At 74.4% G+C, this 23,890-nt stretch overlaps 2 protein-coding genes across 5 annotated transcripts in view; both read right to left on the bottom strand.

Annotated features, from left to right (window-relative positions):
* Window positions 1-663: 663 nt before the first annotated feature.
* MKNK2 (MAPK interacting serine/threonine kinase 2) lies at window positions 664-9,750 on the bottom strand. Its single transcript, XM_051830683.2, has 14 exons — window positions 9,603-9,750; window positions 9,338-9,472; window positions 6,295-6,382; window positions 6,099-6,200; window positions 5,638-5,735; window positions 4,311-4,390; window positions 3,863-3,936; window positions 3,658-3,762; window positions 3,522-3,577; window positions 3,338-3,433; window positions 2,783-2,977; window positions 2,324-2,488; window positions 1,877-1,920; window positions 664-1,749 (listed from the first exon to the last, which is right to left on the bottom strand). The coding sequence occupies exons 2-14, from the start codon at window positions 9,386-9,388 to the stop codon at window positions 1,527-1,529; spliced, it is 1,377 nt and encodes a 458-aa protein (XP_051686643.2). The 5' UTR covers window positions 9,389-9,472; window positions 9,603-9,750; the 3' UTR covers window positions 664-1,526.
* A 6,779-nt stretch (window positions 9,751-16,529) lies between these two features.
* The window catches only part of MOB3A (MOB kinase activator 3A), an 11,236-nt gene continuing 3,875 nt past the window's right edge, over window positions 16,530-23,890 (bottom strand). For 2 of the 4 annotated variants that reach the window (XM_051830682.2, XM_070058540.1), the window contains exons 2-5: window positions 23,588-23,654; window positions 19,263-19,704; window positions 17,726-17,928; window positions 16,530-16,984 (exon numbers count right to left, since the gene is read on the bottom strand). In XM_051830682.2, the coding sequence (XP_051686642.2) occupies window positions 16,955-16,984; window positions 17,726-17,928; window positions 19,263-19,683 (654 nt within the window). In that variant the 5' untranslated portion in view covers window positions 19,684-19,704; window positions 23,588-23,654 and the 3' untranslated portion in view covers window positions 16,530-16,954. Of the gene's footprint in view, window positions 16,985-17,725; window positions 17,929-19,262; window positions 19,705-23,565; window positions 23,655-23,890 lie in introns of those variants that run through there. The other 2 variants (XM_051830680.2, XM_070058541.1) reach the window with 2 other exon arrangements.

Below are 23,890 nucleotides of genomic sequence, written 5' to 3' on the forward strand. Positions count from 1 at the left end.
AGCGGAGAGGGAGCAGGGGAGGGCCGGGCGGCTGCTCCAGGCTGGGCTGCGGGGCCGGCACCCGGGCCTGCCCGATGCTGTGGGGGCCCGGCAGGACAACGGGGCAGGGGGCCGTGAGCCAGGTGACCTGGGTTCCCGGGCACTGCTGTCTACACCCGCCCAGACCAGCTGTTCTCTGACGGGTAACTGAGGCACACGGTGCCCCCCCACCGTGTGTTGCTGGCCCCCACGCCCTGTCCAGGGGCACCGATGGCCTCTCTGGACCTGCTTCCCAGGTGCCTCTGGCTATAGGATTCCTCCAACCCACAGAACCACAGGGACAGGGACCCCCGAGACCCCAGCCTCCACAGGGCATGGCCAGGGAGCGAGTGAAGCCCCCCAACCCCTGGGGTGCCAGGTACAGAACAGTCTGGAACACGCCCCTCCCCGTGGTGGGAACTTCCGGTGCCACGTGCCCAGCCTACAGGTGAGGCGACTGAGGCTGGCCCAGGACGGGGGGGGGGGCAGGGAACGGGCACTGGGGGCCCCCAGGAGGCTGCACCTGAACTTGGCTGGGGGGCAGTCCAGCCCTAGGCGGGGCCAGGCGACGCGCACGTGGGGGCGCTGGGGTCCGGGTAAACCCGGGGCTCTCACCGAAGCTGCGGCTCAGCCACCAGGGCCCCGCAGGTTTGCGTTGACTTTTATTAAATGCGTACAAAACGGATACAAAAGCCCGCGCGGTAAAGTGCTCGGTCCCCGCCGTGCCGGGCGTCCGACCCTCGGCCTCCTCCGCCCGGCTCCGCGGGCCGCCGGCCAGGCCCGCCGACGCTCAAGTACCGACAACAGGGACGCCAAGTCAGCCCAGGTCTCCTGGTTTTGCTTTTTTTTTTTGTTGGTGTTTTTTTTTTAAAACTAAACACGACGGCCGACCCGGACCGCGCACGCGCAGCGGGGAGCTCGGATTGCATAGTTTTCACCGCGGTCCGCGGCCGGCCGCCCCGGCTGGGGGGCCCTGCACTCCCGGGGCGGCCCAGGCCGAGGCCGATTTTCCTGAAGGTGGACAGCGCGCAGCTGCCCGTGGGGCCCGGGCCGGACGTGGCCGCGGTCAGACGGAGCCCTGAGAAGGGGCACTGCGGGGCCCCCGTGTCGCTGACAGGCGGCTGTCCACACCCTCCACCGCGGGGCGGCCCCGGGCAGGGTGGGGGTGGGAGTCCCCAAGGTCAGCTGCAGTTTAAGGTCAAGGTCAAGGTCAGGGGCCTCGGAGGAAGCCTGGATTGTCAACTCTCCCGGGACCAGGCGGCCGGGGGCTGAGGGCGGGCAGCGGGGGCGCCGCCCCGACCAGGCCCGGGGCCACCGTCCCATCCACCTGGGGGCGGCCGGGGGCGGCCGGGGGCGGGGCTTCACAGTAGGCGCCCTTGCTCTCGCCGGCGCGGCTGGCTTTGACACCGTGGAAAGGGGAAACGGGGTGCGAGGCGGGGAGAAACGGGAAAAGGGGCAAACCCAACAGCAAAATCCTACAAACACACACCGCCGGCCCGCAGCTCGGCTCAGCCGCGGTCGCCCACCAGCACCACGCCGGCCGCCGGGCTGGCGCGCTGCCGCCGCTGGGCCAGCTGGGACTCGGAGGGCGGCGACAGCGGCAGGCAGCGTGAGGTAGCTCGGATGACCACGGGCGGGGCCGCCTCGGCCGCGTCCTCGCGCTGGGCCAGCTGCCGGTTCACCGCCATGGCCTCGGCCGCGAACGACGTGAGATCTTTGGCACAGCTGTTCCTGCGGGGGCGGGGCGGGGCGGCGCTCAGGGAGGGTCCCCGGAGGCCCCGCCCCGCCCCCAGCCCCTGCGGCCCACCGCCCCCGCCCCGCCACGCCCCCAGCCCCTGCGGCCCAGAGCGGCTCTCACCTCTGCAGGACCATGGGCGTGGGCAGGGTGTTCTCGGGGGCGCACTGCAAGGAGACGGGAGGGGCTCGACAGCGGGCCGCGGCGCACCCCGGGGTCCCAGGGCCAGGCCGAGCCCCCGCCCCGCCCCCACCTGCCCCCCAGGGCCAGGCCGAGCCCCCATCCTGTCCCCCATCTCCAGGCCAGGCTGGTGGACCGCGGGCCATCCCGGGGTCCCAGGGCCAGGCCCCGCCCCCACCCTGCCCCCCATCTCCAGGCCAGGCTGCAACAGTGGACCGCGGGCCATCCCGGGGTCCCAGGGCCAGGCCGAGCCCCCGCCCCGCCCCCACCTGCCCCCCAGGGCCAGGCCGAGCCCCCACCTGCCCCCATCTCCAGGCCAGGCTGCGACAGCGGCTGCAGGACACACGGCCCCACCCCGCCCCGCCACGCCCGCCCGGCCCGCGTCCTCACCCCCTGCACCCACGGGTGCTGCAGGACCTGCGCGGCGCTCAGCCGCTGCTTGGCGTCCCGCACCAGCAGCTTGGAGATGAGGTCTTTGGCGGCGAGCGAGATGTGCGCCCAGTCCTTGTCGGGGAACTCGTACTTGCCCTGCTGGATGCTCTCGAACAACATGCTCTGGGGGCGCAGAGGGCGGGGCTGAGCGGCCGGGGCGGACCCCTGCCGCGCCGCCAGCCCCGCCCCCACATGGACCCAGCCCCGCCCCGCCCCATCGCTGCCCCGCCGCCAGCCCCGCCCCGCCCCGCGCACACTGTCCCCAGCCCCGCCCCATCGCTGCCCCGCCGCCAGCCCCGCCCCGCCCCGCCAGCCCCGCCCCCGCGCACACCCCTGCCCCACCCCCGCCCTGCCGCCAGCCCCGCCCCCATCACTGCCCCGCCCCACGCACACCGCCCCCGCCCCGCCCCCGCGCACCTGGCAGGCCGGGCAGGCCTCGCCGCGGTCCCAGCCGCAGTCGCTGCCGCAGCGGCCCACGAAGGGCGGGTAGCCGCTGAGCAGGATGTAGAGGATGACGCCCAGGCTCCACAGGTCGCAGCGCTTGTCGTAGATGCTCGCTTCCTCGCTGAACGCCTCCACCACCTCCGGGGCCATGTACTCAGCCGAGCCGCACTGCGCAAGCGCGCGCGGGCGGGGTCAGTGGCTGCCGCGGCGCCCCGCCAATCAGAGACCAGAAGCCGGGAGCGCCCCGCCCCGTCAGCAGGTGCCACGGACCCGCCCGGCCCGCCCCGCCCCCTCTGCTCCGCCCAACCAATCAGCAGCTGCTGTTGCGAGCCTGCTCGGCCCCGCCCAGTCGGCAGGTGCTGCCGTGGGCCCGCCCCGCCCCCCGCCCCGCCCCCCGCCCCGCCCGGCCAATCAGCCGCTGTTGCTAAGCGGAAGCCCCAGCTCCGCGCCCGAGCGGCAGGACCGGCCGGGGCACCTGCGGGTTGCGCAACCGCACGGTCCCCGAAGCCCGGCGCCGCGGGCCCTCACCGGGGTGAGCAGCTCCGGGGTGGAGATGGGCGAGCAGTCCCCGTTCAGTTTGATGCCGCTGCCCAGGTCGAAGTCGCAGATCTTCACGGGGGACACCTGGCGGGCGGGCGGGCGGGCGGGCGGGGCGGTGAGAGCCCGGGACGCAGGCCCGCGCGCGCGGCTCACCACCCTGCGGCCGGCTCACCTGGTCGGGGTGCTCACACAGGATGTTCTCGGGCTTCAGGTCCCTGTGGGCGATGCCTGGGGGCGGGCAGAGGGGCGGGGTCAGGGCGCGGCGGCCACGCCCCGTGGGCGCGGCCCGGGGCAGCGGAGGCGCGCACCTTTGTTATGCAGGAAGTCCAGGGCGCTGGCCACGTCCTGCACCACCACGCTGGCCTCCAGCTCGTTGAAGTGCCGCCGCTGGTGGATGTGGTTCAGGATGGAGCCTGTGGGACGCGGCGGTCAGCGCCCCGCCCACCCCCCCGCCCCGACGGCCACGCCCCGCCACGCCCCCGGCCCCACCCACCGCCCCCCGGCCCCGCCTACCGCCCCGCATCTTCTCAAACACCAGGTAGAAGCGGTCCTCTTCCTCGAAGAACTCGATCAGCTCCAGAACGTTTCTGGGGGAGGAGTTGAGGCCCCTGAGGCCCTGCCCCCCCCCGTGCCGCCTGGGGGGGCCTGCCTGTGTCCCTGGGGGAGGGGCGAGGGCGCCCTGTACCGCCTGGGGGGCGCCTACCTGTATCCCTGGGGGAGGGGCAAGCGCCCTACCTGTGCCGCCTAGGGGGTGCCCTACCTGTGTCCCTGGGCGGGGAGGTGCCCCCTACCTGTGTCCCTGGGGGAGGGGCGAGGGCGCCCTCTGTCTCTGGGGGAGGGGCGAGGGCGCCCTGTGTCCCTGGGGGAGGGGCAAGCGCCCTACCTGTGCCGCCTGGTGGGGGGCGCCCCTACCTGTGTCCCTGGGGGGGGGCGCCCTGTGTCCCTGTGGGGGGGGGCCCACCTGTGTCCCTGGCACTGGTACAGCATCTCCACCTCCCGGAAGACCCGGCTCCGGATGTGGCCCGGCTGCTTCTCGATGATCTGCACGGGCGGGGGACACTGGTCAGCGGGGGACACTGGTGGTCCTGGGGGGACAGCAGCGGTCAGCGGGGGCACTGGTGGTCAGCGGGGGACACTGGTGGTCCTGGGGGGACAGCGGCGGTCAGCGGGGGCACTGGCGGTCAGCGGGGGACAGTGGCAGATGGGGGGGACACTGGCGGTCAGCGGGCTGCCCGGGGCCGGCCGGAGACTCAGCGCGACCTTTGCCCTCCATTCGGCAGCGGTCGAGGGGGCGCGGGGCTCGCTGGAGGCCAGAACTGCGGCGTCGGCAGGCGCGCCCACCCCTCCGCGGGTCCAGAGGCTTCTGTGCCCCCCCCCCGCAGTCAGGTGGCTCAGCCCCACGTGACCCAGGAACCGGCGGCCTCGTGGCACCTGGCGGCCAGCCCGGCCACTTTGCTCTGGCCCTGCGGCTGCTGCCCCCGCCCTGCCCCTGGCTCTGTGCCAGCCTGGGCAGCCGCCGTCCCCCGCCCCCGGGGGCTGACCCTGAGAGCTGCCCGGCCGCCCCGGGAAGCCAGCCTCGGTCTCTGCGGCCCCGTCCTGTCCCGCCCCGGGCCACAGCGCCGGGCAGGCGCCTGCTGACTCCCAGGCCGCACTGGGGTTGGCTTCCCGGGCTGGACATTCCAGCCCGTCCTGGCTGGGCGGCCACTCGTGCCCAGGGCACCCTGCCCGGCGCTCTGTTCTGTTCCGTGACAAACACACCTGTGCCAGGGAGGGCAGAGGCGGCCTGGGCCGCGAGCCAGCCCCTGGGGACACAGCAGGGTCCCTCCCCGCTGGCGGGAGCCTCCCGGGGTCCCAGCTGGGGTCCGAGCCCCCGAGCCCCACCGGCCCGGGTGCCACCTCCCGGAGAGGCAGCCAGGAGGCCCCCAGCCCGTTTCCCTACACGCGCTACACGGACAGAGCGAGGCCGCTGGCCAGGAGGGCGCGGAGGACGCCGGCCGCACCCCCACCCGTGCGGGCCGGGACCACGCCTTCCTGCCCGGGGGCGGGGGCTGCCCAGGCCACGCCCGGCCCTCGTGCCAGGGAGCACCAGGTGCGGTTTCCCAGGGAGCCTGGAGGGAGCGCGGGCGGTCTCGGGGCACGGGCGGGCCAGGGCCTGGGCGGGCAGCAGTGGGCCCGGGCCTGCTGCCCGTGCTGCCCCCTCTGCCGGGCTCACCCTGGGGCAGCCGGCCCGCGCGGCCTCCGACCCCAGCCCCAGCCTGGCCACCTGGGCGGGGGGGGCCAGCCCTCACCTTGACCGCGTACTCCTGGTTGGTGATGAGGTTGACGCAAGTCTGCACGCGGGCGTGGGCGCCCTCCCCCAGCACGTCCTCCTGCAGCTGGTAGACGTCTGGGGGCAGCGGGGCCGTGAGGGCCTGGGCCCCCAGTGCACACCCGGCGCACACACACACTCACACTGTGCACACACACCCCGTGCACACTCACAATCACCCGGCACACACACACACTGCACACACACACCGTGCACACACACACCCCGTGCACACACACTGCACACTCATGCACCCCTGTACACACACACCCGTATGCACGCACACCCCTGTGCACACACAATCACCCGGCATGCACACACCCCCGTGCACACACACTGCACACACACACCCCGTGCACACACTCACAATCACCCGGCGCACACACACCCCTGTGCACACACACACGCCCTGCACACTCACACTCACGCACCGGCGCTCACCTTCGAACCTGCCCGAGAAGCTGTCGGTGGCGCGGCCCCGTTTCTTCTTCTTGCCCCTCTTCTTGGCGTCCGGGATGTCGATGGGCTGGCTGGCGGGCATGTCTGTGCCGACGGCCAGACGGGGGTCAGCAGGGGGTCAGCAGGGCGCCCCCGGCCTCGCCCCCCGCTCTCGCCCACCCCCCGCCCTGCCGCTCACCGGGGCGGGCCTCGAGCTCCGGGCTGCAGTCCGTGTCCCCCAGGTGGGCCTGCTCTAGGGACAAGGCCAGCTCCAAAGGGTCCTGTGCCTGCGGGGGGGGGGACAGCGCGCTCAGGCCCCGCCCCCTCGCCCAGGCTGGGACCCTGAGACCAGGCCCTGCCCCTCACCCAGGCTGAGACCTGAGACCAGGCCCCGCCCCCTCACCCAGGCTGGGACCCTGAGACCAGGCCCCGCCCCTCACCCAGGCTGGGACCCTGAGGCCAGGCCCCGCCCCCTCGCCCAGGCTGGGACCCTGAGACCAGGCCCCGCCCCTCACCCAGGCTGAGACCTGAGACCAGGCCCCGCCCCCTCGCCCGGGCTGGGACCCTGAGACCAGGCCCCGCCCCTCACCCAGGCTGGGACCCTGAGACCAGGCCCTGCCCCTCACCCAGGCTGAGACCTGAGACCAGGCCCCGCCCCCTCACCCAGGCTGGGACCCTGAGACCAGGCCCCGCCCCCTCGCCCAGGCTGGGACCCTGAGACCAGGCCCCGCCCCCTCACCCAGGCTGGGACCCTGAGACCAGGCCCCGCCCCCCAGGCAGCGGTGGCACCAGGGGCTCCCGGACCCACGCATCACCCTGGGGGTACCCTGCTCCCGCGGGGACACTGGGCCGAGCCTGGGGCCCACGCAAGGCCGCCATGCCTGGGGGTGCCGCCAGGGCCGGGGCTGGGCTCTGGCCTGGGTCTGCTCACCCCAGAATGGGGCAGCCTGCACGGCCGGCTGACCACGCGCAGCCGGGACATCAAAGGGACGGGGCAGGAGGAGGGGTGAGTCACCGGGCGGGGCTCCCGCCGGGCGGCCGGGCCTGCTTTCCCACGGCCTCCCGGGCCGGCCCCGCCGGTGACCCCGGGCATGGCCCTCAGCGCCCCCTCCTCCCCGCCTGGGGAGCCCTGGTCTGACGAGGGCCGGGCCGCGTCCACACCTCCGCGCGTGCCTGTGGCGGCCCGGACCGCCCGCTCCGTCCAGCTCCGTCCAGCTCCGTCCAGCTCCGTCCAGCTCGGGGCGGGCAGCCCCCGCCAACCCCGCCACAGCTGCTGACTCGGCAGACAGCGCCTCACAGCCCTGGGGACCGGCGCTGGCGCCCGGGGCGGCCAGGCCGCGCTGCCCAGGCCCCACGGCCCCTGCGGCCAAGCCCAAGCCCCCGCGGGTCCCCGGCCCTGACCGGGCGAGGCCGGCGCAGCCCCGCGTGAGCCGGGGCGGGCTCACCCCCGGGGGCCTGCAGGCCGCGGGGCGCGGTGGACGGCAGGTGGTCCTGCAGGGGGAGACCTGAGGGCCGCCCGTGCTCAGGCCTGGGCCGTGGGAGGGAGCGAGCCCGCAGGGTGGCGGGAGGCCGGCACGGCACCTGCGGCTCCCCGCACCGAGGCGGCCCCGGCCGGCCACAGCAAGGGGGCCACGAGGCTCGGGCAGGGATCGGCCACGGCTGGCGCTCGCCCGCCCCAGAGCCGGGGGGCCGTGGCTGAGCCGGCGCGGCTGCCCAGGCCTGGCTGAGCGCCTGCGCCCGTCCAGGGGCCGGGACCGGCGGCACCGCGGGCTCGGCCGGCGCCCACGGGGCTCCCACTGTCTCGCCCTGAAGCAGGTGTCGCGAGGGGAACCCCGGCGGCGGGAGGGCGGCCCATCAGGGCTCCCCGTCCTGGGCGGCTCCGTCTGCTCCGGGCAGTCTGCGTGGCGCCGGGGTGTGGGCGGGCCTGGCGGGGGGCGCAGCCCCACCCCGCACTGACCCCGCCTGGGCTCCCGCCCCCCCCCAGGGGAGACCACGCCAGGGAGCGTCGCAGGCCCACCCAGAGCCCCGGGACCCGCCAAGGCCAAGGCCACAGCCAGGATGGCCCCTGGGGACACCGGCTGGGCGGGGCCTGAGGTTCTGGCCACTCCCCCCCGCCCCCCCTCCACCTGCGCGTGCACACACACACACTCACACACACAGAGACACACACACTCATGTACACACACCACAGTCACCCGCACACACATGCAGGCACACGCACACATAAATGCACACACGTGTCACCCTCACATGTGCACACAGATTTATACACACGTGCAGTCACCCGCACCCGCAAATTCACAAACTCACACGTGCACACTCTCACACGCACTCACATGTACAAACGTACACACGTAACCACTCACACACTCACATGCATTCACACACGCACACACATGAGCACACACATGCACTCATACATGTGCACACTCACACTCATGTACACACGTGCACACACGTGTACAAACATGTAGTCACTTGCGCACACATGCACACTCACATGTACACACGTACACACTCATGAGCACACACTCGCGCACCCACACACATGTACACACTCACGCGCACACACATGAGCACACTCACGTACACATATGAGCACACACGCGCACACACATGTACACATATGTACACGCGCGCGCACTCACGTCCCGCCGCCTGCACCCGCAACAGGTCGCGTCCCGCGAAGCCGGGAGCCATTACATAACCGGCCGCGGGCGGGGCGGGAGCTGACATCACCGCGTCCCCGGGCCGCCCCGCGGGGCCCCTGCCCGGCACCTGCCCTCCCGCCCCGCCCCGCCCCGCCGCTCATGTGAGACCGGCCGGGGCGCCGGCCCAACTTCCCGCCCCGACAGGAAGCGGCCCGCGGGCCGGGGTGCGGGGGGTGCGGGCTGCGGGGGCGCAACGCGCCCCCCACCGCACCGCACGGCCCGCGGCGGGAGCGGGGGGCCGCGACCCCAGGGAGGCCGCACGCAGGGCGGGCCCCTCCCCACCGGGGCCGCACGGGCCGGGGCTCGCGGGGGTCACGCGGCCCGGCCGGATCCCGACCGAGGGACCCACAGGCCCTGCAGACCCCTCCCCAGGGCGCTCGCCCGCCCGGCGCCTGCCGGACACACAGAGCCAGGGGCCCCGCGGGCGGGCACACCGCGGGCCCCGCTGGGGTTCGACGCCGCGGCTGCAGCCTGGGGACCCCCCCTCGCACACACCGGCGCCCTCCGCGTCGGGGCCGACCCCGGCCTCACCTTGAACGAACGGTGGAAGCGCTGGACGTCGGCTGTTTTCCGGTGCACCATCTTCTGTCCGGGCCCCGCCGGCGGGGGAGGGGACGCAGGGCCCGGGGGGCGGCCCGCGGGCGGGGGGCGGCCGGGGACCGGACCCTGAGGGCGGGAGCAGACAAAGGGACGCGGTGAGCGGCGGCGCCCGGCCAGCCGGGGGCGGCGAGGGCTCCGCCGGGCCCCTCTGCCCGCGCCCGGGTCGGGGGCCCCGGGGCCCGCGGGCCGCACTCACCGGAGTCGGGCTCGGGCCGGGGCCGCAGTGCCGCCGCCGCCGCCCGACGTCGCGCAGCCCGGACCCCGCTCCGCGGACCGCGCGGGGAACAGCGCCGCCACCGCCGCCACCGCGGGACTCCCCCGTCTGGGCCGCCGCCGCCGAGAGGAGCCGGGCGCGCCGCCGCCGCCGCCGCTTTTATAGGCCCGACCCCGGCCAGGTCCCGCCCCCCGACGCAGGACACGCCTCGGCCACGCCCCCGCGAGGGAAGGGGTGAGACTCGAGGGGCGGGGCCTGCCCAGGTGCCGAGTGCGGCTGCGCGTCCTGGGGGCAGGCTGGGCCCGACTTCCTGGCGCGCGCCTGCGCAGTGCGGCGCTCAGCGCTCGGGTCCGTGGTCCACCTCCCCTGGCCTCCTGGCCCTGGCGGCGGCGGGACCTTGGCGCTGAGCCGGCTCCTGCCATATGGTCCCCTTTCTGGCCGTCCCCCGGCCCGTCGGCAAGGTCCTGGATCTGCTCCCTCTCTCAGCGACGCCTCGCTCTGCACCTGCCACGGCTCCCACTGCCGGTCCCCCGAATCTGGCTCAGCTGCCCGGGGCCTGGCAGCCTGGCTGGGCAGGAGCCCTGGGGGTGGGCGCGGGGGGCCAGGGAGGGGGCGACCATCCCACCCCAGCAAACCCTGACTTCCAAGACGGGGAGCCCCGCCCCTCGGCTGCCGCCCCGCCCACCCTTCCAGAATCTTCCATGGCGCATCCCTATACTGGTGAACGCCTTCCACTCCACAGGAGCGGCCTCCACGCACCTGCTGCCCCTCCCCCCAGGCCACAGGGGCCTCGTCCACCCTGGGGCCGTTGGTGGTGTGTGTGTGAGGCGGTGGTCAGTGCTGCTGGCCCTGCCCGGGAGTGACCCCTCCCTCCAGTGTCCTCCCCTCCCCTCCCTGCCGCGCTGGTCCCCTGGGGGTCTGCGTGCAGTGGGGCCGCTGCCTCGCCCCGGGGACAGCCACACCGCGAGGGCGTGGGCGGGTGCTGGCCGGACGCGCATGTGCAGACGCGTGCTGTGTGGAGGCCTGTGAGCTGGAGGGGGGGGGCTGCACACAAGCATTCTCTGAGCCACGTTTGAGGTCATGGCCGCAGCCCTGGCCCGGGGGCCACATCCTCCCAGCCCCCTCCCTGTCTGTCCCCGCGGCCCGTCATGGTGTGCTGGGCGCTGGTTCCAGTCCCGGCTGCTCGACTTCCGATGCTGCCCCCTGCTGATGGCCCCTGCGCCCACGGGGGTCCCCGGGTGGAGCTCCTGGCTTCGTCCTGGCCCCTCCCACCCCACGCCAGGAGCACCCCCGGTCGCGACAGCACAGGGCTCCCCTGAATCGCGGAGTCCTCTGCTTGCGCCCGGGCGGGGGGCAGCCAAGCCCCGTGTGTCAGGACGCGGGGGCAGGCATTGGTGTGGGGGCTGGGAGGGGCTCCAGGGCACGTCCCGGGCGCACGCGTGCACACACCCTTGTTGTCCATGGGTGCATGGACGCCGGACCCGTGGAGACCCCCGCAGGGGGTCTGCGGGGCAGCCTGGGAGAGGACCTGTGGCGGGAGGAGCTCCCGGGAGGTGCTGGCCCCAAAACGGACAAACAGGAAGCGGGGCGGGGCGCAGGTCCTGGCTCGCCCCCGCCCTCCACCCTCTTCCTTCCCTCGCTTCCCTCCCGCCCCTGCGGCCGCCGGACCCCAGCCTGGCCGCGGACACCCCACACCTGAAGCGGCACGCGGCCGGGCACCTGCCCTGCCCCGTCTCCCAGGGCGGCCGTCTCTCCCCAGGAACCCTCCGGGCCCCCTTCTAGGCTCAGTCCTGGCTTTCTGTCCTGGGGTCTCAGCGGGGGGGGGGGGGGCAGTTCCCCCCCACCCAGGCTCAGCCCCATTGCTTCCGACTCGGGTGGCCCCGGCCCTGCAGCCTGGGGAGCAGGTGTCAGGACCGGGCCCCTTGACCCCGCCCACCCCGGCCTTGCAGATGGGGTGTAGGGGCGGGCGAGGGGTGGGGCCTGGGTGAGCAGGCGCGGGGGCTCAGGGCCCCTCTCAGCCCCGGGCCACCACTAGTCTTCGCCAGTTGAAGGCGCGGGGAGCCCCCAGCCAGCACCTGCTGTCCCACCCCACAGGCCAGGGCTCACAGCACCTGGAAAGGGGTCCCCACGCACAGCCGCCCCTGGGGGCTCCAGCATCGGCCCAGGGCCTACCCCAGGGATGGCCGTGCCCCCGGCCTCCTCCCAGAGGCGCAGGTCCTAGTCCCACCTGCCCGGGCCTGGAGGGGCGTGGCCAGCCTCAGCACCTGCTGCTCAGAGAGACCTCCTGGCCCTCCGGCCCCTCCCTGGCCCTGGGCCTTTGGTTTTGAGCTGGGGGGTCGGGGCTCACTCGACCTCTCCTCCGTGGGTCTGGCTGGGACCCCGGGGGCTCCGTCACCACGGTGGGAGACCCAGATGGAGCCCCCAGCTCCGGCCTGGCCCAGCCCTGGCTGCTGCGGGCGCCTGGGGAGTGACCCAGCGCGGGGCAGCCCTGTCAGTCTCTCTCTGCCTTTCAAACTGACCCCGGTGTCGGTGACTGCTCTGGGCTACCGGCACCGTGTGCGCCGGCCCCACCAGGGGTCACAGCGGCCCAGCAAAGCTGGCGTCTCGCGTGTGCAGAAGCAGGGCGGGGAGACGGAGGCGTGGGGGCGTGACCCTGAGCGCCCTCCCCAGCCCGTGCCCTGCTCGGAGCCGGCTCCCGAGCCTCGGGCAGGGCTCAGACCTGGTGCGGGAGGAGCGCCCAGGGCCCAGGGCCAGTGGGACCAGGTGCAGCCCGGCCCCTGCCCCCCCATCCCACTAGGGCCCCTGATAAGCAAGGGGCTCGGCAGGGGCGTGGCCTCCCTCCCCGCTGGCAGGGACATCTGATGCAAGTGGCCGTAAGAGTCCCGTCCTGCTGGCTGACTCACAGGCCACATCCCAGCGGCTCGGCCAGGGCCAGGGCCAGGGCCAGGGCCGCGCTGTCCTCGCTGGGGGCGGGGAGGGAGGGGCGTGGCCAGGAGCTGCCAGTGCTGGGCAGCTGTGGGGCCTCCTTAGTCGGGGCAGCACCACGGCCAAAGGTCACCAGCCTGCCCCAGTGACCGCGACCAGGCCCCGAGGAACCCGGGCGCCCAGTGTCCAGGCCCGGACGACAGGCACGCGGGCCACCCTGGGCAACAGGCCCGAGCCCACGCCGCGCCGGCTCCCCCCAGAGACCCCAGGGCGCCTCCTCTCCCGGGCTGTCGGGCCTCTGGGCCGCCCGTCGCCCTCCACCCCGGCCAGGACGGGCGCACGAGGGACCCGGGGGCCACCGCAGGCTGCGGTCGCGGATCAGGGACCGCGCGCCTGCGCCCTGGGCACCCGCGCCCTCAGGGACATCGCGCCTGCGCCCTGGCCGGCGGACCCGGAACCCTGGCCCCGGGGGCGGGGGCGGTTGCCGAGGTAACGAGTGTGCGTCACGAGCCTGGCGCCGAGCCCGGGCTCTGAGGGCGTGAGCCGAGGCCAGAATGACGGACCAATAGGATCCCAGAGGCCGCTCGAGAAGGGCGTGGCCAGGGCCCGCGCTCCAGCCAATGGGACTGTTGTTGTCGGGGCCGCGTGAGGAGGGCCGCGCCTCTCTTAAAGGGGCCGTGCATTGCTTACCTCCAGGTTGTCAGCAGAGGCCTGGGTCTGGGGTCACCGGCGCTGCTGGCCGAGGGCAGAGGGCGCCGACCTGAGGTTGGGGTCGGCGAGCCGTGCCGAGCCCTGTCTCTTCTTCTGCCCGGCTGTGTGACTCTGGGGAGACTCAGTTTCCTAGGGGACTTGCCAAGAATCTTCTGTACCCCCGCACCTGCCGGGGGTCGGAGGGACAGGCCCCCGAGGACTGGGCCCAGGGCACTGGCCCCAGCACAAGTCCCGCCCCAGCGAGCGCTGCTGTCCACTCCCAGGCGGCCCCGCCAAGACCTCTCACCTGCTGACCCCTGCCACGTCCCAACCCTGCAGCCAGCGTTCCAGGCTCGTGCCGGGGAGGGTGGCTTGGCGCGCGGACCCTGCGCCCGTCCGTCTGCCCGCCCTCCCAGGGGAACCCGGGCCTGGCCCCGGAATCCCTCGGGGGGCGTTCCAAGCCCTACACTTGCCTTTTACTTTGATTTTTTCCCTGGTGGTTCCTTCGGCTCGCTCAGCTCTTGTCCTCCCCAGGGGCCCCACACTGCCTCCTTCTCCTTCCAGCCCAGGCCTCAGCGCCAGCCCCCCAGGTGACATTGGCGGGACCCCCAGACCTGCTGGACTGGATCCAGGGGGCGTGGGGGGGCGACGCTCCCCTCCCTGCCCACCCGGGCCGGCAGTGACTGTAGCCTCCCTCCCTGGCACCCACACCTCGGGCACCTGCCTCCCCCAGGGCTGTTCTCTGGCCAGAAGCCCCCCTGGGCCCCCGGCGTCCTACCTGTCCCCTGCCGGCCCCCCCCATGCAGGGACCCTGAGACCCCAGACAGGAAGGGGGCGGGGCTGGAGAGTGGACCCCAGACCCGCAGACAGGGAGGGGGCGGGGCTGGAGAGTGGACCCCAGACCCGCAGACAGGGAGGGGGCGGGGCTGGAGAGTGGACCCCAGACCCGCAGACAGGGAGGGGGCGGGGCTGGAGAGTGGACCCCAGACCCGCAGACAGGGAGGGGGCGGGGCTGGAGAGTGGACCCCAGACCCGCAGACAGGGAGGGGGCGGGGCTGGAGAGTGGACCCCAGACCCGCAGACAGGGAGGGGGCGGGGCTGGAGAGTGGATCCCAGACCCGCAGACAGGGAGGAGGCGGGGCTGGAGAGTGGACCCCAGACCCACAGACAGGGAGGGGGCAGGGCAGCGAGTGCCTCCCGGGACACAGCTTCCGTGTGGGGGCAGAAGGTTCTGGAAGACGCCTTGGCCCCAGCCCCGCGGAAGCCGGCTCAGGGCCCCCCCAGCCGGTGCTGGTTCCCTGGGCCCCGGTGTCCTGCGTCCACCTGACGAGGGCCGGGCCCTGAGGCGGGGACGGGACCCCGTTCTGTGGCCTCGCTGGGCAGTCAGCCCCGCGGCCACGGCAGGTGACAGTGACCCTGGGCTGTGTCCTGGCCCGTAAGGACCGGGGCCGCGGCGTGGGGGACCCCGGATGGCTCGCTCGGTCCATGCACACAGCGTGGGGCACCACCAACAGGAAGCGGCCAGGACAGGGGCGTCCACAGGCACAGGAAGGGGGGAGGGCTGCTCGCCAGGGGCCGGGGGCTGCGGGGGGGCGCTGCTCCTGGGGGCGGGGACAAATCCTGAGAGCCACAGCCGAGCCCCTGACCCCCCACGCGCTCGTGACGACCCCACGGGGACAGAGCGTGGCGTCCAGGTGACACAGGGCCCGTGGCCCAGGGAGGACAGGGGCCACGGGGCCACGTCTGGCTGCCACAGTGGGTGGGCCCAGGTACGCAGCAGCCCACCCAGAGAAAGAGCCGGCGTGAGTCCGCCGTGTGTCGGCGTGTGCGGGAGCGGGTGGGGACGCAGCGTGGGTGCTCCCACGGGAGCTGAGGGCAGCCCCGCCCAGTAACCCCGCGGGCCGTGTCACCATCGGAGGAAGGCGGGGCTGGGGGCGTGAGCTGCAGTGGGGACCCCTCCCGTGTGGCCCGGAGCCGGCCCAGCTCCCCGGCCAGTGGCCGTGTGGTCACTGCACAGCTCTGCCACGAGCGGCCTGGGGGGGGTATTTTTCCGCGCGCCACCCGCTTCTTGGCGGGGAGCAGGTCTCAGCCCCGGACCCCGGCTTCCTGCTGGTGTCGACCCGGGAGGCAGCGGCCGCCGAGTGGTCGGGCCCCCGCGAGTCCCGGCTGCAGCGCCCAGCTCCCGGCTTGGGCAACAGCCCCCCTGACCCCCGCCGCCGCAGGCCGCAGATGGGAGCGCTCCGTCCCCAGCAAACACCGCAGAAGGTCAGAGGTTAGAGGTCAGAGGACCTGGCTCTCCCTTCCCTCTGCTGCCCACGAGCTGGGAGCCTGGCCACTTTCCCACGGCTGCGCCCTCTACTGGCGGACGACGGCGCGCGGCGGGGACCCGCGCCCAGGTGGGCGGCGGGGGCTGCACTCAGGGCCACCCCGATCAGAGCCGACCGCCCCCGAGGCTGTCCTCCGGCCCGTTTCTTCTAAGTAATTTCTAAAAGATTATCTGAAACGCAGAGAGGATACAGAGAAGAGTGGCCGCCGGGGCCGGGCTGGGCCCGATGGGAGCCGGGAGCTTCTCCCAGGCCTCCCCCGTGCGCGGGCCGAGCACCGGGCCGCCCTCCGCTGCCCTCCCAGGCCATCGGCGGGGAGCCGGACCCGAAGCGGAGCGGGCGCCCACGTGGGATGCCGGCGCGGCAGGCGGTTAAAGCTGCGTGCCACAGCGCCGCCCCCGAATCCCACATTTCACATCCAAAAAAAAAAAAAAAAGGTAAATTCTGTCCCTGTAAGGCCGGGGAGCTGGGAGCGCTGGACGGCGCAGCTGCCCGTGGCTGGCGTGGGGCACAGTGACAGCACCGGGCGAGGCGGCCCACATGGGCGGGGCCCCCGCCTGCACTGCCTGCATCCCACGTGGACGCAGGTTCGAGTCCCGGCTGCTCCACTTCTGGTCCAGCTCCCTGCTGTGGCCTGGGAGGGCAGTGGACGATGGCCCAGGTCCTTGGGCCCCTGCACCCGCGTGGGAGACCCGGATGGAGCTCCTGGCTCCGGATCGGCGCAGCTCCGGCCGCTGCGGCCATCTGGGGAGTGACCCAGCGGATGGAGGACCTTTCCCTCTCTCCTCTTTCAGATAAATAAACAAACAAACAAACAAATAAATCTTTAAAATAATCCCACTTGGCAGAGCGGGGGGGGGGGGGGGGACAGACACGGCCGCCCGGGCCCCTCCCTCCCGGGGCCTGTGTGGGAAAGTGCGGGGGGGGGGGGGAGGGTCAGCCGGCGCAGGCGCAGACCACGGGAGCCACAGCGGGGGAGGGCAGTTTATTCTGATGTCTGGGGTGGGGGGGGCGAGGCAGGGGCGGCCCCAGCCCCAGGCCCTCTCCCGACGCACACCCGGTCATCGGCCCCGCGCTGCCGGCGTCCCGGGAGCTGAGCCCGCGGTTCCCGGAAGGCGCCGGGCTTGGGGCGGGCGGTGCGGACGGGGCAGTGTGCATGGCACTTGGTGGGTCCCTGGGGGGCGCCCACAGCAGGCACGGCACTTCCTGGGGGGCGGGCCCCCCCCCCCCCCCCCCGGCTCCGGCGTCACGCGGCGGGCGGGCTGCAGGAATCCGCGGAGACGCTGGCTGAGGCAGCCGGGTCCGGTCGCACCTCCGGGAGCAGCGGTCCTCGCGGCCGGAGCCCGGCGCTGGCGTCCACGTCGGGGCCTCCCTCCCACGGTGGGCTCGGCGGGCTCAGTGGCACATCCGCGCGGTCATCTCTTTCTGTGGAGAGCGAGGGGCGCTCAGACGCGGGAGCCCGGGGCAGGCGGGCGCGGGCGGGGACAGCGCAGGACAGGCGGGCCCGAGCGTGCCGGGGGTTCCGGAGCTGGCGGAGGTGGGAGTCGGCCGTGCGGGCGCTCCGAGCTAACCCGGGCCGGGGCCGCCCAGTGCGAGGCGGCTCCCGACTCCGCCTCCCCGCGTCTCCCCCTCCCCAGGTCTCCGCCTCCCCGCGTCTCCCCCTCCCCACGACTCCGCCTCCCCGCGACTCTGCCTCCCTGCGTCTCCGCCTCCCCGTGACTCCGCCTCCCCGCGTCTCCGCCTCCCCGTGACTCCGCCCCCGTGACCCCGCCCCCTCCCCGTGACCCCACCCCCGCCGCCTCACCAGCGGTTCCAGCTCCCCGTGACTCCGCCTCCCCGCGACTCCGCCTCCCCGTGACCCCGCCTCCCCGCTCCCGCCTCACCAGCGGCTCCAGCTCCCTGTGACTCCGCCTCCCCTGCATCTCCCCCTCCCCGTGACTCCGCCCCCCGCACCGCCCCCTCCCCGTGACCCCGCCCCCCGCCCCCGCCGCCTCACCAGCGGCTCCAGCTCCCTGTGACCCCTCCCCCCATCGGCACCTCACCAGCGGCTCCAGCTCCCTGTGACTCCGCCTCCCCTGCATATCCCCCTCCCCGTGACTCCGCCCCCCGCACTGCCCCCTCCCCGTGACCCCGCCCCTCCCCGTGACCCCGCCCCCGCCGCCTCACCAGCGGCTCCAGCTCCTTGGTGTCGATGAGGCCGAACTCAGTGACGAAGTAGTAGAAGTGCTTGTAGCAGGTGTTGACGTGCGCCTCGGAGCCCAAGTGCGCGATGCGGTCGAAGTGGTGGATGTACACGTGCACGAACACGCGGAAGAGGCGCGACAGGATCTTCCGCACGGCCTGCAGGAAGTTCTTGGGGAACGGCGTGCCTGGGGGAGGCTCGGCTCAGGGGGGCGCCCCGGCAGGGAGGGGCCCGAGGCTGTGAGGGCAGTGCGGCGCCGCGCGGGGGCAGGGGAGGCACTCTCCCCACCTGCCGCCCCGCCCTCGCCCCGCCCACTGCCCCGCCCTCCCTCCACCAGGCCCGCCCTCTGCACCGCCCCTCCCTGGCCAGGCCCCGCCCTCGCCCCGCCCCGCCCAGGCCTCTCTCTCCGCCCTCTGCTCCGCCCTCCCTTGACCACGCCCCTGCCCTCTCCCCGGCCCCACCCCTGCCCGCCCCTCCCTTGACCAGGCCTCTCTCTCTCTCTCTGCCCCTGACCAGGCCCCGCCCTCTGCTCCGCCCCTCCCTTGACCAGGCCTCTCTCCCCACCCTCTGCCCCCTCCCTTGACCAAGCCACGCCCCTGCCCTCTCCCCAGCCCCGCCCTCCCTTGACCAGGCCCTGCCCTCTTCTCCGCCCCTCCCTCAACCAGGCCCCACTCTCTCCCCGCCCTCTGCCCCCTCTCTTGACCAGGCCGCGCCCCCTGCCCGGCCCCGCCCCTCCCGTGGCCAGGTCCTGCCCCTGCCCGCCCCTCCCTTGACCAGGCCTCTCTCTCCCTGCCCTCTGCCCCCTCCCTTGAGCAGGCCGCGCCCCCTGCCCGGCCCCGCCCCTCCCTTGATCAGGTCTCTCTCCCCTGCCCGGCCCCGCCCCTGCCCTGGCCCCGCCCCTCCCTTGACCAGGCCTCTCTCTCCCTGCCCTCTGCCCCCTCCCTTGACCAGGCCTCTCTCTCTCCGTCCTCTGCCCCCTCCCTTGACCAGGCCGCGCCCCCTGCCCGGCCCCGCCCCTCCCTTGACCAGGCCCCGCCCTCTGCTCCGCTCCTCCCTTGACCAGGCCGCGCCCCCTGCCCGGCCCCGCCCCTCCCTTGACCAGGCCCCGCCCTCTGCTCCGCCCCGCCCTCTCCCCGGCCCCGCCCCGCCCCGGCCCCACCCCGCCGCCCGCCGCTCACCCACGCTCGTGGGGAACAGCTCCTCGTCGTTGATCTGCGCCTCGATCCAGTCCATGAGCAGGCCTCTCTCTCTCCCCGCCCCCTGCCCGGCCCCGCCCCTCCCTGGCCCGGCCCCGCCCCCGCCCCTCCCCGCCCCGGCCCCGCCCCGCCGCCCGCCGCTCACCCACGCTCGTGGGGAACAGCTCCTCGTCATTGATCTGCGCCTCGATCCAGTCCATGAGCAGGCCTCTCTCTCTCCCCGCCCCCTGCCCGGCCCCGCCCCTCCCTTGACCAGGCCCCGCCCCCTGCCCGGCCCCGCCCCTCCCCCGCCCCGCCCCGCCCCGCCCCGCCGCCTGCCGCTCACCCACGCTCGTGGGGAACAGCTCCTCGTCGTTGATCTGCGCCTCGATCCAGTCCATGAGCAGGTCCACGTAGCGCGGGGCCGACAGCGCCGTGGGCTTGCGGAAGCGCTGCTCGTCCTGCCAGCGGTACTCGAACCTGGGCCCGCCCGACATGACGGGGCACGACTGCTCGGTGCAGCCGTCGCTCACCGTGCCGTAGACCAGGTTGACGCGGTTGAAGAAGTCCACCACGTGCACGGCCACCCAGTCGTGCAGGTCCTCGCCGGGCGGCAGCTTCACGGCCAGCCGCAGGTCCAGCCCCGCGTTCAGCGACGCCTGCGCGCGCTTGTGCAGCTCGAAGCGCTGCGTGCCCGGCTCGAACTTGCGCTTGGGGCGGAAGGTCTTGTCCTTGCCGAAGACCTGCTTCAGGAAGGGGCTGGACATGGCGGCCGCCGGCCCGCGGACCTGGGGGGGGGACGGGGGGGGGAGGTGAGGACCCGGCCCGCGGACCTGGGACGGGGGGGGGGGTGAGGACCCAGCCCGCGGACCTGGGGGGGGGGGAGGGAGAGGTGAGGACCCGGCCTGACCTGGGATGGGGGGGGGAGGGAGGTGAGGACACAGCCTGACCTGGGACACGGGGGCGGGGGGTGAGGACCCGCCTGACCTGGGACACGGGGGGGGGGGGGGCAGTGAGGACCCGGCCTGACCTGGGACACGGGGGGGGGGGGGTGAGGACCCGGCCTGACCTGGGACAGAGTGGGGGTGAGGACCCGGGCTAGACCTGGGACACGGGGGGGGGGTGAGGACTTGGCCCAGACCTGGGACAGAGTAGGGGTGAGGACCCGGGCCAGTCCTGGGACAGAGTAGGGGGCAGTGAGGACCCGGCCTGACCTGGGACAGAGTAGGGGGCAGTGAGGACCCGGCCTGACCTGGGACACAGGGGGTGGGCAGTGAGGACCCGGCCTGACCTGGGACAGAGTGGGGGGCAGTGAGGACCCGGCCTGACCTGGGATAGAGTGGGGGGCAGTGAGGACCCAGCCTGACCTGGGACACAGGGGGTGGGCAGTGAGGACCCGGGTCTGACCTGGGACGGGGGGGCAGTGAGGACCCGGGCCTGACCTGGGACAGAGTGGGGGGCAGTGAGGACCCGGCCAGTCCTGGGACATGGGGGGGGTGAGGACCTGGGCCAGACCCGGGACACAGAGAGACCAGCAGTGCAGACCGGGCGGCCGGGGCTGTCGGGACGTCAGGCCCACAAGCACAGGGGTGATTCAGGTGCTGGCCCGGGCTCTTAAGAACGTATTTGAGGGGCCGGCGCCGGGGTACAGGCTAAGCCTCCGCTTACGGCACCGGCACCCCATACGGGCACGGGCTGAGTCCCGGCTGCTCCACCTCCGAGCCAGCTCTGCTGTGCCTGGGGGGGCAGGGGAGGACGGCCCAGGTCCCTGCCCCCGCGTGGGAGACCCCCATGGAGCTCCTGGCCGGCCCAGCCCTGGCTCCTGTGGCCATCTGGGGAGTGACAGCAGGCGGGACGCTCACGGGTGCCTGTGGGAGGCCCTTGCCCTCACCCTGACGTGGACAGGGCGTCTCGGGGTCAGGGGGGTCTGCAGGGTGGGCCCTGGTCCCCGGGAGGGGCGACAGGGCGCTGCAGCCCAGGCCCTGCTGGCCGCCCCCCGAGCCGGGGCCGGGAGCCAGTGCTGCCCACACCCTCCGGGCAGAGCCGGCTCAGGAGGGCACTCTGGTGTCTGTCCTCTGCCCCCGGCGCCCCCACCTTCACTTCCCCACACCTGCGGCAAAGCCTCCGCTTCCGGCCCGGCCGGTGACGGACGCCACCCACACACCCCCGGCCAGGTCCTGCCCGTCCCCGAGGTGCCCACCCACGTCCAGCCCCGCTCGCCCCCCCCAGCCACTGAAACGCCACCCCTGCGACCCAGCAGGAAGGACGGCGGGTGGCCCCCAGACAGACCTCCAGGGAGCGTGGACCTGTGGGGGCCTCAGAAGAGGAAGTGCCAGAGGGGAAGTGGGGGAGGGGGAGGGGAGGCAGGAGGGGCAGCGCCCACCCAGACCACATACGGCCAGGGGGCCGGGCGCCCCCCGCGAGGGGTCAGCGGGCTGGCGCTGGGGCGGAGCTGGGCCAAGGCGGCAGCTGTGGCCAGGCGGGGTGGGTGTGGGGCCCCCATGCCCTCTCCCATGCTCACAGCCCGCGGTGGACGGAGCGGTCCCCTCGGGGAATGGCCCGGCCCCCAACATCGACAGTACCGGGGGTCCGGCGTCAATGGGGTGCAGGGGCTGGACCCGAGAGAGGCGCTGGTGTCTCCAGGCCCTCCTGGGAGGAGCCAGAGGGGCAGAGTCGGGGGCCGCGAGCGTCCACAGCTGGCAAAGGCGGGGCGGGGATCTCCCAGGAGCCTCCGGGAGGGACAGCCCTGCCCACAGCCGGACCTCCACGCAGGGCGAGGGTGCGTCTGCGTGGCCCACGCCGCCATCGCGCACCTGGCACGGGGCCACGCACGGTCCCTGCTCTACCCAGCGGCTCCCCGGGCAGCACCGCGGGCACTGCAGGTGGCGGCTCCGAGGCCAGGGCCTGGAGAAGCCCCGGAGGGGGGACAGCCGCGCCGTGGGGGCTCCACCGAGACACCCACAGGAGGGACTTGTGGCCCCCAGAGACGGGGCGGGCTGGAGACCGCTGATGGGAACAGAGGTGACGGTGTCTAGCCTGGCGGTTAGCACGCGGCTCAACGCCTGGACCCCAGCCCTGCTGGGCCCCCCACGCCCAGGTGCCGCCCTGTGGGGGTCCTGGCTCCGGCTCGGGCCCCCCACGCCCAGGTGCCGCCCTGTGGGGGTCCTGGCTCCGGCTTGGGCCCCCCACGCCCAGGTGCCGCCCTGTGGGGTCCTGGCTCTGGTTCGGGGGCCCCCCATGCCCAGGTGCCGCCCTGTGGGGGTCCTGGCTCCGGCTCGGGGTCCCCCATGCCCAGGTGCCGCCCTGTGGGGGTCCTGGCTCCGGCTCGGGGGCCCCCCATGCCCAGGTGCCGCCCTGTGGGGGTCCTGGCTCCGGCTCGGGGGGCCCCCCACGCCCAGGTGCCGCCCTGTGGGGGTCCTGCCTCTGGCTGGGGCCCCCCACGCCCAGGTGCCACCCTGTGGGGGCCCCCCACACCCAGGTGCCGCCCTGTGGGGGTCCTGGCCCCGGCTCGGGGTCCCCCACGCCCAGGTGCCACCCTGTGGGGGTCCTGGCTCCGGCTCGGGCCCCCCACGCCCAGGTGCCGCCCTGTGGGGTCCTGGCTCCGGCTCGGGCCCCCCACGCCCAGGTGCCGCCCTGTGGGGTCCTGGCTCCGGCTTGGGCCCCCCATGCCCAGGTGCCGCCCTGTGGGGTCCTGGCTCTGGCTCGGGCCCCCCATGCCCAGGTGCCGCCCTGTGGGGGTCCTGGCTCCGGCTCGGGGTCCCCCATGCCCAGGTGCCGCCCTGTGGGGGTCCTGGCTCCGGCTCGGGGGCCCCCCATGCCCAGGTGCCGCCCTGTGGGGGTCCTGGCTCCGGCTCGGGGGGCCCCCCACGCCCAGGTGCCGCCCTGTGGGGGTCCTGCCTCTGGCTGGGGCCCCCCACGCCCAGGTGCCACCCTGTGGGGGCCCCCCACACCCAGGTGCCGCCCTGTGGGGGTCCTGGCCCCGGCTCGGGGTCCCCCACGCCCAGGTGCCGCCCTGTGGGGTCCTGGCTCCGGCCTCTCCCGGTCACAGCCCTGGGCATCGGGGGGGGGGCGGGAGTTCTCTGTCAAGCAGCTGACAGATCAGAGGGGGCGGCACCTGGGTGAGACCCTGCCCCGCCCACAATGGCCCCTCTGGGCTCCGCCGTGGGCAGAGAGGGGACTGAGAGGGCGCGGGACCTGGCCCTGCAGGGGTGGTGGCTGCCACCATCCTGCGCCCTGAGCCCTGCCCCCGCACCCCGGCCCCTCCTGGGGTGTGCCTGACTGGGGCCGCGGGGCCACCGGGGCCGGGCCGAGCAGGGCCCCCACGCCCGGCCCCCACGCCCTCGCCGGGTGGGCCCCGCGCACACGCGGCCCCCCTCACTTCTGGGGGCCGGCCCAGCTGCAAACACTCCCACGGGGCAAGCAGCGCAGGCCGCCCCCCCCCACACTCCGGGCCTTTCCAGGGTGGTCTGGGGGCTGCCCCCGCGATGACCTCACCCGGCCAGGCCAGGGGAGGGGCCTGTGCGGCCGTGTGGCCGGCACAGGGACAGCACGCAGGCCGGGCCCGGGCCCGCGGTCCTCCTGGGCTCGTCCTCACACACAGCACCGGGCAGGCGCGGCCGCCTCCTGCGGGGCCCCCGCCGCCTCCCCACCTGCGCCCCGAGGCCCGGTTACCGTCGTGGGGTTCGGACTCCTCTCCCGGCTGGCTCCTGCTGGGTTCCTCACAGGTGCGTGGAAACTTCTAGAAGCAAGGACAGACAAGCTGACGAACTCCCCCGACAGACCCCCGCCCCTCGGGCAGCTCGGCACAGTTCCTCCCGGCCGCGCCGCCCGCCCGGCCCGGCGCCCACTTCCTTCCGGCGCCTGCCACATCCTGCCACGGCTGAGGGCCACGCCCCGGGCTCCCACGGCCACAGCCCCTGGGCGCCAGCCCCCACCCTGAGCGGCCCGGGCTGCGGAACCGGCAGAAGGCGGGCT

This window comes from Oryctolagus cuniculus, chromosome 16 (assembly GCF_964237555.1).
Source record: "Oryctolagus cuniculus chromosome 16, mOryCun1.1, whole genome shotgun sequence".
NCBI lineage: Eukaryota > Metazoa > Chordata > Mammalia > Lagomorpha > Leporidae > Oryctolagus > Oryctolagus cuniculus.